This window comes from Chrysochloris asiatica, unplaced genomic scaffold (genome assembly GCF_000296735.1).
Source record: "Chrysochloris asiatica unplaced genomic scaffold, ChrAsi1.0 scaffold00271, whole genome shotgun sequence".
Taxonomy (NCBI): Eukaryota; Metazoa; Chordata; class Mammalia; order Afrosoricida; family Chrysochloridae; genus Chrysochloris; species Chrysochloris asiatica.
In genome coordinates, this window is record NW_006408789.1 from 1,860,086 (window position 1) to 1,872,763 (window position 12,678).

Genomic DNA, 12,678 nt, shown 5'->3' on the forward strand with positions numbered 1-12,678 from the left:
TACTTTTTATGACAAAAAAGGACAAGATTCTGATGCAGTTTTCTGAAGTTTTGGTTGTATAATCCATGGAAGGCATGGACACCCATGTGCGCCTAACCAATGGTTCTTATGAATCATCGTTCACATGAGAATTCCTAATGGGACCAAGTACAGCGCCCAGGGCCAACACAAACATGCAAGGCGGGCTGGAAGGGAGCATTGTGCAGGCATTGTACAGAGGAGGAAACTGAGGCCCCGTAGCATTCTTTTATTTGCAAAAGGCATTTTTTTCTATAAGTACACCTTGAATCTCCACCCCAACCCCCAACCCCCCAAGACTGCCATCAGTCTCGGGAACTGCTAAATATAGCTGTATGTGCTGGCTGCAAATGCAACCACGCTCCTCATCCTATCTGCCATATCTCAGTTACAGAGCAGTCCTCTCCAGGGTCATTCTATGTACACACGACAGATTGCTAACCACAGAGAAAAGCGATTCAAGCTCAGAGACAAACAGGGATAGATGAAAGTCTAGCAAAGGGGCACATTAAACAGACCATTCGAAAAGAGTGGCCCCTAGATTAGTCTTCGGAGTTCCTTTTAAGCCTGGTCTGCCCTACTCCACCTTTAGCAAATCCCTTCTCTTTCCTGCCCCGCCACCCCTAGTGAGATCTAGCCCTCCTCCTTAAGGGACAACAAGAAAAGTTGGGGAAGCACTCCCTGGGATCGCTCCCAAAAGATTGGTGCCTGGAGTGATGTTTAAGCCAACGTCAGGGCAAGGCAACCAGCCCCTGGCCAGCTTCCAGGACCTTTGTAATGCATATGAGCTCGGGAGACCAGTACTTAAAGTTGGAGACTCGAGAGCCGGCGACTTGGCTGAGCGCGCTCATACCCGGGCTGCACTTGCTCGCCGTCGGCCCCGGGTTCCTCTGGCTGGGCCAGCGCTCCCGGCGCCGCCTCTAACCGCGCACTCTGCTCTTTTTCCAGGTGGCCCGTCGGCTGCTGAGCCCTTTGGCGCGCGGAGAGCAAGATATGCGCCTCGCCCGCGGCCACTGACCATGACCCTCCACACCAAAGCGTCCGGCATGTCTCTGCTGCACCAGATTCAAGGGAACGAGCTGGAGCCCTTGAATCGCCCGCAGCTCAAGATCCCCTTGGAGCGGCCCCTGGGTGAAATGTACGTGGACAGCAGCAAGCCCACCGTGTACAACTACTCCGAGGGCGCCGCGTACGATTTCAACGCCGCGGCCGCAGCCTCGGCTCCGGGTTACGGCCAGGCGGGCCTCGCTTTCGGCCCGGGGGCCGAGGCAGAGGCATTCGGTGCCAGTGGCCTGGGTGGCTTCCCGCCGCTGGCCAGCGTGTCTCCGAACCCGCTGATGCTGCTGCACCAGCCGCCACAGCTCTCGCCCTTCCTGCACCCGCACGGCCAGCAGGTGCCCTACTACCTCGAGAACGAGCAGGGCGCCTACGCGGTGCACGAGCCCGGGCCGCCCCCCTACTACAGGTACCCGCCGTCGGGGGTCCGGGGGCGCGGGGTGTCACGGGAGGGCCACCTGGAGACCCCGGGCGCCCTGCGCGGGAGTCAAGGGCACGCCGGGAGCGGGGCTCTAGTGGAGCCCTCGTCCCAAAGTCGAGTTTTCGCCCTGGGAAGCTTCAAAAAAAGAGCTGGTTCGGTCTGCGTAAGAGCAGGCAGACCTCAAACCCCGCGGGCCTCCTCACCAAACCAACGCTGGAAGAGGCAACAATGCAACCCTTATTTTGGGGTGGGGTGGGGGCGGGGGTACACTCTGATGCCAATGAACACCAGGAGCTTTGAGTCCTCAGTCTGTGAACCCGCTTGGGTATTTAGGATTGGAGGGTGTTTGGGGTTGTTATAATTATTTTAGATTTTTCTTTTAAAAATCTTTCCTCTTGGATTGGAAATCTGCACGCTTTTTTTTTTTTTTTTAATTTGAAAGATGATTCTTGTCACTTGCATGCCCTCTCCCCATCTCACGCTGGAGAGCGTTGGGATGAAAAACGGACAACTCAGGAACCAGAGATGGTTTGAAAGAGCTTCAGTAAGTTTCTGAATTCTGAGTTATCTGTCTGAGTCCTTGTTGGAGAAGATGTTGGCATGTGACTTCCAACAGTCGGAAATGTCTAGGTGTCTTGTGAGTTTAAATCAGTCCACATCGAAGTACAACTCCTTTTAAAGGATCCCCGCCAGTTGAGTTGCACATCTGGCCTACCAGGCAGAAAACACCTCAATGCTCCCGGCTGCGTCTTTGGTCTTTGAGTCACTTGGCAGCTGAAGACTGACTAGGACACTTTGGTAACTTCAGTAGAGAATGCTTTGTGTTTTCATTTAAATATATATAGATAATTCCATCTTCCTGAGCTTCCATTTCTTGTGCCCTTTAACAGTTTCTCCCTCTGCTCCAGGCTGGGCCTGAAGCTGGACAGGGATTTAGGATTTTCAGGGCTCCCACGTGACTGGGGCTGAGTTGAGCGCTTCCCTTCTGCGCACTTTGGCTTCTGGCCTTGCCTCTTTACCCTTGCCCGATCCTCTGCCCTGCAAGCCCAGGACCACTTTCTGTTTAGTTTTCTATTTTCAGAAGTATCTGGAGCAGGAGGCAGGGCTAAGGTGCAAGGTGGCCCCAGAGAGTGAACATACAGCCTCAACCCCTCAAGGGTTTACAGGTACTTCCTAGAACCAACCAGGTCCAACCTCAGGTGCTTTTTAAAAGACGAACAATGGACAAAACTTTTAAAAGTTGAAATACTTCAAATACATTTCACTTGTATTAATTTAGGATTAATATAGGAAAAAAAAACTGATTTCTTCTGCCCACTTTTTTTTTTTTTTTAATATGCTAGAACAATATACAGCGATTAAGTCTAATTCATACACAGCGTTTACAATTCCTTGATATGAGAGAAGGCCCTGGGTGGATGTGAATTTCATAACCTTATGGTGGACTCCAGAAAAAAATTTCTTTTCCTTTTAATTTTCAGTTCTTTTATTGCAAATTAATCCCACTGAATTTCAATGGGCACTAATGAGACTGCTTCTTAGTGGATTATTTACTGCCTTGCTAATAATTACAAAGTGAGCATGGTCAAATAAAAAGAGGACCACATTTTATTCAGGGTGTTCATCAGCCCAGGGGCACATAATAGCACTGGAATATACCCCATCTTAAACTTTTTCCATTAAATGATATCCAAACACTTTTAGAATTAAAAAAAAAAAATCAGAGACTTCATATAAAGTTAAAAATAAAATCATTCCACTTGGCCTCTGTGTAGAAATTTCGGTATTAGAATGATTTTTCACTCTACAGTTTACTTTTTATAACATTGTTTCTCTTTGGTTTGAATTTTGCCTCTTATTACCTAGAGAAGAAGAGAAGGGGCTATTTGAGAGACAAAGGTTTTTTGGTATTCTTTTCCCTCTCAGTTTTCCTGTCGGAATAGGTAAAAATAAAAGAATTGATTAGACTCTTAGGAGTCTTTAATTTTACTAAGTTGCTTTCTAACATTTTGGAGGACCAAATCAGCAGTAATTTTCAAACTGCTTGTCATGACTCACCGCATCATCAAATCAGTAGATTGAACCTAGAACAGATTTTTTAAGGAGTAAAATAGAAAGCAATGTAACAGAAAACTACAGAGTGCATGCTGCTTAGTAAAAGTGTAAGTTTTGTTTCATGAAAAATTTGTTAGAATTATACATGCTCCTGTCTTATAATCTTTATATGAAATAGAATTCTTACTGTGGGTTGAGAGCAAAGAAGTTTGAAACCTACTCACCTAGCATGTTAGATTTTAGTAGAAAATGAAAAATTCCGGCTACTGGTTTATCTACACAAGTCAAAAAACTTTTATGATTGTCTTTGTTTTCCTTCCCCCCCCCCAGTAAATCAGATTGGTGTTTTCAGGTTAGTGACCTGAAACTTTACTATTTTGATCCATAATGTCTTAATTTGTAAAGTGGAGCTGTAGTGTGAATTATCCATCTGAATATCCCATTGGGATGTTCAGAAAATTGAGGTGAAGTCCACATTATTGAGCAATAGAGGCTGGCTACCTTCATACCCTTGGCCTATGCAGTCATACCTGTGTAATTAGAAATAGAAGAAAATATAGTAACTATGTAATAGATAAAAATGAGAAAGATTATCACTTGTCTCAACAAATTGTAATGAAGGGAATAAATTGGTTCTAGGGAAGCCGTGATTTTGCAAGTTGGGCCTTCCCTAAAATTCCATTAGCTTTTAATAATGTAGGTGAATGGGAGGCATTTTATGTTGGATTCCTTTGAAGAGTACAGACCATTTAAGACTTTTGAATCAAACTGAAGAAGAAACTTAAAATTCATGTTAGGTATTTATAATGCGGCATGATTATGTTCATGTCTTTAGTCAGTGTGCTTAAGTATTAAATATCACCCACTTCTCTAAAATGTTTGGTATAGCAACCTTTTACATAAAATTCAGGGCTCTGGTAATGTCCATAGTCACTGTATGTATATTTTGAATGGCTGGCTTGCCAATTTGTGATCATTTAAAACTAGTTCTCAACTTTGAACTGAGACTGATATTCAGGATAGATTTGAGTGGCTAATTTTTTGATTGCCAATCATTCTTTCCTTATATTGAGGTGATATTTTAACACTTTTCTGCCCATTCTTTCCTTCACTGAAGTGCTAACTACCCCACTAGTGCTTCTATGGTATATAAAAAGTCTAAGAAATCATATCCTGCCCCAGGAATGAGTATATTTGAGGATTAAAATGGAATCATATCTTCAATCCCCATTTCAATTTCACCTACTCCACATGGTTTGTAACTCTTGGGTAGAAAGACCCTGAAAAATTATTGCCACGTTCTCTAATCTTCTTTCTCACATTCATTTCATTTTGGTTCTTGGCTATAGTTGTTTGCTGTCTACTTTTGGAAGTAGACGAGTAGGCTTCAGAAAGTTAGTGGAAAAATTCCACTATTTTTTAAAATTCCATGTCTCCACGAACGTTTTGAATCTCTCTCGTAGTATTTAGGCTATGATACAACTTATAAAAATTCCAATTCAGGAATTTCATATGGTTTTAAGGATATAAAAGACAGGGGCAAGAAATTGTCCATGACAGGAACGAAAATATCAGGTAAAAATGATAAAAGATGTCAAATTTCCACAAACAATGGACATTTATCATTTTGCCAAGTAAGATTATAGGATGTGTGAAAGTGATATGTAAGCTATACACAAAGTAGACATTATTATTATTTTATCTACTTTATTGATATTTGGTCTAGTGTTTTTGGAAGCTAAAAAACAAAACAAAACTGATACAGAACAGATTTAAATGATCAAGCGTGTCATCCAAAAATACAGAGCGATGAGAAAGGGAACATTTTTCTTTCCTGTGGAAACCAATTTGAAATAAAATCTTTATCAGGGTCTTCATTATCTATATGTAGCCTTGGTTATCATAAACATTTATCCTTTTAGATAATTTATGTAAAATCATTTTCAGATAATCAGTGTTTAAACTCTTAAGTTTTTAAAACCAGAGTTTTGTGTTTTTAAAACCCTGATTATATAAAATGATTTTACATAAAGACATGTATGAATTTTATTTATGCCTTTTTTTTTCCTTTCTAAAATCCATGCTCAGCCTAAAGATAATGTATCATCTGTCTCCTCCCTCTGACCTCAGAATTGCTTTCAGGAGAACCCAGTGGGGAAAGTAATGTGTAAATGTGTTCCCTTCTTTCAAGGAGACCTGGAAGGGATTGGGGCGATTAGCCATGAGTTTAATTTTAAGTCTTGGTGTGCTGATCTGAAAAATGAAAACAAGGAGTGGTTAAAAGTGTTTAGAACCACAACACCTATACCACAGAAAGATGCTGTATAAATCCAAAAACATAGCTGCCTGAATGAAAACCAACCAAAACGAAGTACAGTGAATTTCATAGAAAGGAGGCGGTCCACCAGAGTCCTCGAGTAGTTCTATTTTATATTTTAAACACAACCAGTGAATTGATGGATAATGTCATTTTAAAAAAACAACAACAACGAAGTATGTCTGGGTTGCCGCTACTCTGTCCTGCATCCATGCCTCATGCTGTTTTGAAATCTGAGGTTGAAACGAGCTGAGGTAAAGGAGAGCACGTTTATGACATCTCTGATCTCATAAGATACGAAACCATAATTTCTACTTCCTGTGCCTTGGAGACTATTATTAAGAGTTATAAGGGAAGTACTGTAAGAATCAACAATTGAAAAAAATATGTATAAATGTTTAGATCCTCTTAAAAATAGGAATGTTGAAAAGACAGCTTTTTTGGTCCTGACAAAATTTTTAGGAGTCTGATAAAGTGATACTTTCAAGAACCCTGATCAAATAAAGAAGGTGTGACTGCCATTCATAAATGACATGAAGATATGGTGTTGGTAATCTATGCCAATAATCATGGTGCTGGTGAGGATGATACAGTGTTGATTTTGGTGAGTCATGGTATGGCGCTGTGGGTTAATGTGCTGAACTGCAGTCGGTTTGAACTGCAAGGTAGGCAGTTCAAGCTCACCATCTGCTCCTCGGAAACTCTATACAGGATCTTTATGTGTCGCAACTGACTCTTAACAACAGCAACCACAATTCTGTAGCTTAAGGCCTGGTGTGGTGCTGTAGAGTAAACACTGGACTGGCAACTGCAGCTAGTTCAAACTCACCAGCTGCTCTTGGAAACCCACTTGTTGTTGTGTTGTGAAGTGCTGTTGAGTTGCAAACCATAAGGTTGGCAATTCAAACATACCAGCAGCTCCTTGGAAACCCCACACAGGGCTGGAACCGGCTCGATGGAATTTAACGACAGCAGTACCAACAGAAGTTGGAACTTACTCAATGGCACACAGCAACGACATTATGTAGTTGAAGGAGCCTAATGGCATAGTGGTTAAACCACTCCATGGTTAGACTCCATTCGCCCTTCGTCACGAGAAAGATGTGACAGTCTCTAGAGATTTAAAGCCTTGGAAATTTGGGGGGGGCAGTTCTACTCTGCCTGCAGGGTCATTATGAGTTGGAACCAACGCCATGGTACAGAGTTTTGTTTTATTATGTAGGCTGGATATATTTATCCTAAAGAGAAATCAAATCCTGTTAATAGAGTGGACTAATTTTTATATAGCTATAATTCAATATCCTGAAAAATTCAATAATGATATCAGTAATCTGAATGCCAGAAATCTATTAAATTGCTGCATAGGAAACAAAAAATTATCAGGAAACAAATTTGATATATTTTTTGTCTCCTCTGCACTCCCTCTGAGCTGACACATAGTAATACTAGCTTAGTACTACAGCACCTTCTACTTTAACCAAATACAGTATCTTTAAAAAGATAGTAGAGCACTTTTTTCTGCATTTTTTTTTTTTTTTAACTTCCAGGGGCTTCGGTGAATTTCCCTGAGGAAACTGTGTATGTTAACGTTAAAGGGAATTAAGCATGTTAAGTTCAGCAGAAGAGGTTTCCAAAGGCCGATCTCAATGAGTTCAGATTGATAAATAATAATAATTATTTTCCATTTAGTTTGAAAGCCTCTCAAATCTGCTTCACTTTGGGAAGGACACAGGGCCTCCTACAGTTTAAGGTTCAAGTTTGCCCCTCGAGCTTGGGAACCACAGAAGTGCCTCTCCCCAGACCTAGATTCCTTGGTTCCACCCTTCGTATGTATTCTCTGGCCCCGGCTCGTTCGCATGCTCCAAACCATGGCATATTTTAGGACCCCAGCAGCCCACATCTGTCTGTGCCAAGTACCACATCTTGGGCAGTTCCCTTGGCTTCTCGATTCATTTGTCTCACTTAAAGAAGTACGACTTTAAAAATAATTATATATATATATATATATATATGTGTGTGTGTGTGTGTGTGTGTGTATATATATATTTTAATAGTTGATTTGTATTGGCACACTTCCTCTTTCCTCCTCTGACCTGTTATTTATTTTTAAATGGTCCATTCTCATATTTTCTCATTTCCTTTGCTTTATTTTCTAATGTTCTTTCCTCCCCAAATCCTTTTGGCTTGTTTTTCCCCATCAAGATTTTATTATTATTACTTTTATTCCCCTCTGTTTCCGTCACTCCATCACTCTATTCCCAGGTCTTTTCTCCCACTTTATTTTCTGTTTTTTTTTTTTTTTTTTACTGACCAGGATCATTTGGCATTCTAATGAAATTTGGAACATGGCTCAGCAGAGTCCCTACCTAACCTGGGAAATCCAATAGTAGAAGAACATACCTTAATAACCCAGACTGCCATTCACTGCATTGAAGTTTCAAAACCTTTTTTCTTTCTTTCTTGTCTGTAAGGATTTAAAAAACAAAACAAAACAAAAAAAAAACCTAACCAAAGCCATTGGCATAGAGGTGATTCTCTATTTTGGGTATTTAAGGAAAGAAGTTTAAAATATCAGGAGAAAGAGTTCACTTTCTGGAATTGTTTTGACAGTTTCTTTGGTTGGTTGGTTGTTGGTTCATTCATACATGCGGCTACCTTATTTCAATTCATGCAACTCATGGAAGACTGGGTGGGATGAACTGTATGTGTGGACTCTCAACAGTTCATACAGGGAGTCCTGGTGGCACAGTGGTTAAGTACTCAGCTGCTTCTTGACAGGTCGGCAGTTCAAACCCATCAGTTGCTTCTAGGGAGCAATCTGCTTCCTTAAAGATTTATAGCCTTGAAAATTGTGTGGGGGCAGTTCTACCTAGTCTTGTAGGGTCACTTTCAGTCGGCATTGACTCAACAGCAATGTGTTGGGTTTCTGTTTATTAGAGAAATCACCAAAGAATGTTTTTCATTTTGGTAGTAAATGGATTTGCCTTAGTGTAGTGGTTACGAGTCGGGCTGCTAACCTCAAAGTCAGCTAGTTTGAAATTACCTGCTGTTCCGCAGAAGAAAGATGAGGTTTTCTGCGTCCGTGAAGAATTTACAGCCTCAGAAACCCTATACAGGGTCGTTATGAGTCAGAACCGACTCCATGACACACCACCACTAGCATCCATTTAATAGATTTTATTAATCTTATAGATATTAGATGTTGTTAGGTGCCATCAAGTCTGTACCAACTCATAGTGAACTTAATGCACAGCAGAACGAAACACTACCCAATCCTGGGCCAACCTCACCATCATTGCCACGGTTGAGTCCATTGATGCTGCCACTTGGTTAATCCATCTCCATCTATTAGATAGATAGATTTTATTAACTTGTGCATTCATGCATTCAGTACACTTTATTGAATGTTGGTCCTGTGTTGGTTTCTGTATTAGCAAGGTTAGGGACATTATCTGTTGTTTCTCCTCATTTAGTGAGGAGATGACCCTACTTGGACAATTAAAAAGCAGTGGAATAAGAACTGTGAGAGAGAAGGTCTGGACTCTTGGTGTGATGCTGTAGGATCTGCACTGGACTGTGAATCACAAGGTTGACAGTTCAAACCCACCAGCCGCTCCTTGGAAACCCTATGCAGGTTTCCTATGAGTTGGAACTGACTCGATGGCACATACCAACAACAACAGAGAAGGCCTACTAAGTGCACAGTCATTGATATCACTATCAACAAAAGTTTGATGGAACAAGTGACCCTTCTCACTGAGTGTGTTGAGGATGAGAATTTAGTCAGATACAGAAGGCAGGCAAACTTTCAAGTCTTTCTCATCTTGGCATGCCCAGTTCCTTATATAATAAATTATATAACCTAACTGTTGAATTAACAGCATTAGGAGAAATTGTTAAGAATTATTAGAGTTCTTTGTTGTTGTTAGGTGCCGTTGAGTCCATTCCAACTCATAATGATCCAGTTTAGAGTTTCTAAGGAGTGACTGGTGTGTTTGAATCGTCGAACTTGTGGTTCAAATCAAACCTGCGATCCTGAGCTTATCCTATAGCATCACATTGGGACTCCCTAGTGCAAGCAGTTGAGTGTTCAGCTGCTAACTGAACGGTTGGAGGTGTGAACCCACCCAGAGATACCTCGAAAGAAAGGCCTGGTGATCTGCTTTGGAAGATCACAGCCTTGAAGCCCTGTAAAATGCAGTTCTACTTTGCACATATGTGGTCACCATGAGTCACAAGTAATTCAATAGCAATTGTTTTTTGTTTTCTTTATAAAAGAGAAATAACTTTACCAATATCCAAAGCTGGTATATTTTGACCAAAGTGCACCAGGCACCATACTAGAAGCCTTAAATGGATGATCCTGTGTAATTGTTATACCAGCCTTCAGAGACTGGTGCTGTCATTCTCATATTATGGGTGGAAAATCTAAGATTTGGAGAGGGGAAGTGACTTGCCCAAGATCACACAGCTAATAAATGAGGAATGGTGTTGCTGTTAGGTGCCAGCAAGTAGGCTCCTATGCATAACAGAATAAACGCTGTTCTGCACTATCCTCAATTGGTATGTTTGAACCCACTGATACAGCGACTGTGTGAATCCATCTCATTGAGGGGCTTCCTCTTTGTCATTGACCTTTTACATTAGCAAGCATGATGTCCTTCTTTAGGGACTGTGGTTGTTATTCTAAGTGCTGTTGAGTTGGTTCTGACCCATAGAGACCCTGTATAGGACTTCAGAGGAGCAGCTGGTGAGCTTGAACCGCCAACCTTGAAATTCAAACTGACTTTGCATTCCTGCGTATTAACCCACAGCACCACACCAGGATTCCTCTTCAGAGACTGGTCTCTCCTAATAACATGTCCAAAATATGTGTTTTTGCTTTCTAGGAGCATTCTGACATACACTTCTTTCCAAATCAGATTTGTTTATTCTTCTTGCAGTCCTTTGAAATTTGCACTCAGTTCTTTTACTTTATCATTTCTTCCATTTGTTTTACCTACTCAAGGTTCAAGGGCAAGTTTAAGAGTCTCTTCTCACACCCACTTTGGTCTTTTCTTTCTTTCTCATCTTTTTAATTACCTCCTGTTTTCATGTATGATGTTCTTGATGTCATTCCACAGTTCCTCTTGTCTTCTATCATTAAAAGCATCAAATCTGTTCTTGAGACACTTTCTAAATTCAGGTGGAATATATATTCATGGTTGTATTTTGGCTCTAGTGGCCTTGTTGAAACAGTTTTTAAACCTAAACTTGCATATGAGCAATTGATGGTTTATTCCCTAGTCAGCCCCTTGCCCTTGTTTTGGCTGATGATATTTGAGCTTCTCCATCTTCTCCATCATCTCTACTCTCAGATGTAGTCAGTATGATTCCTGTGTATTTCATTTGACGAGGTCCATGTGTATAGTTGTCGTTTAAGTTATGGAAAAAAGGTATTTGAAATGAATAAGTTGTTTGCCTCAGAAACTTCTGTCATGCAATCTCCATGTCATTTTCATCTCCCTCCTCTTTGTTTTCCACTTTTGCATTCCAATCACTAGTAATTATAGGTGCATCTTAATAACATTGCTTGATCAATTTCAGACTAAAGAAGTTGGTTGTTGTTATTGTTAAGTCGAGTCAATTCCAACCCATAGCGACCCTGTATAGGGTTTCCAAGGAGCAGCTGGTGAGCTTGAACCACCAACCTTGTAGCTCAAATGACTTTGCAGTCTGACGCATTAACCCACAGCACCACACCAGGAAGAAGTTGTTGTTGTTGTTAAGTACTGTGGAGTCAGTTCTGACTCATAGCAACCCTGACTAGGGTTTCTGAGGCTGCAAATCTTTACGGAAGTAGAAAACCTCATCTTTCTCCCATGGAACAGCTGGTAGTTTCAAACTTCTGACCTTGAGGTTAGCAGCCCGATTCGTAACCACTAGGCTCCCAGAGCTCCAGTTGGTAGGAGTCTTCAGTTTCTTCATCATTGGTTCTGGTGGTTGCTGTGTGTAAATTTGATGACTAATTGTGTTAACTGGTCTTCCTTGTTGTGTTGTAAGTGTCTTTGAATCAATTTTGACTCAGAGTGACCCTGTGTAGGGTTTCTGAGGCTGCAGATCTTTATGGGACTGGAAAGCCTCATCTTTCTCCCGCAGAGTGGTTGGTAGGCTTGAACTGCTGACCTTGTGGTTAGTGGTACAATGCTTATCCTATAGAGCCACAGTGCTCCCTTATAGGCACATAGGTATCATCCTATCACAGATGGCATTGCATTTCTAGAGAGATTTAAAAAAAAAAAATGTTTTATTGTGAATTATATGATAGTTTACATGAGAGAACTTCAGTTCCATATTCATCCCATCATATATCATTACATTGCCATGGTTCCAATCCCCTCCATGCATCGTCTTCCGACCCAAGGGTATATCCTAGAAGCCCGTGCTTTACACTCCCCCCTCCCCCCTCAGTGTTCGGCCCACAGTCCCTCTCCCTATCTGGATCCAAAGTCCCCAGCCACTTCATCTCTCCATGTCATCATCTCTGTCTCCATCTCAGGCATCCCCGGTTCTCTGGGTGGGGTCCCGTTTTCGGCTCTTATCTGTTGGTGGTCCCAGAAACCTCCGCTCCTAGACTGGAGAAATAATTGCGCTCTTCCTTGCTACAAAACATCTACCCTTACATTTCCAACACTCACAATCCGTCTTGATAACCATTATTCACTACAGTATCGCACGTAACCCATCTGTATTTCATTTCATCAGCTCCACCTAGACAAATTGGATAGTACTCGCTGGTGATTCTGCCTTCCTCCATGCCCCCTAGCTCTAG

At 41.6% G+C, this 12,678-nt stretch overlaps 1 protein-coding gene across 1 annotated transcript in view; it reads left to right on the forward strand.

Moving 5' to 3' along the window:
• The first annotated feature begins 935 nt into the window (after positions 1-935).
• ESR1 (estrogen receptor 1) overlaps positions 936-12,678 on the forward strand; it is a 427,711-nt gene continuing 415,968 nt past the window's right edge. The window contains exon 1 of the mRNA XM_006874352.1: positions 936-1,483. Coding sequence (XP_006874414.1) covers positions 1,038-1,483 — 446 coding nt within the window. The 5' untranslated portion in view covers positions 936-1,037. The remainder of the gene's footprint in view (positions 1,484-12,678) is intronic.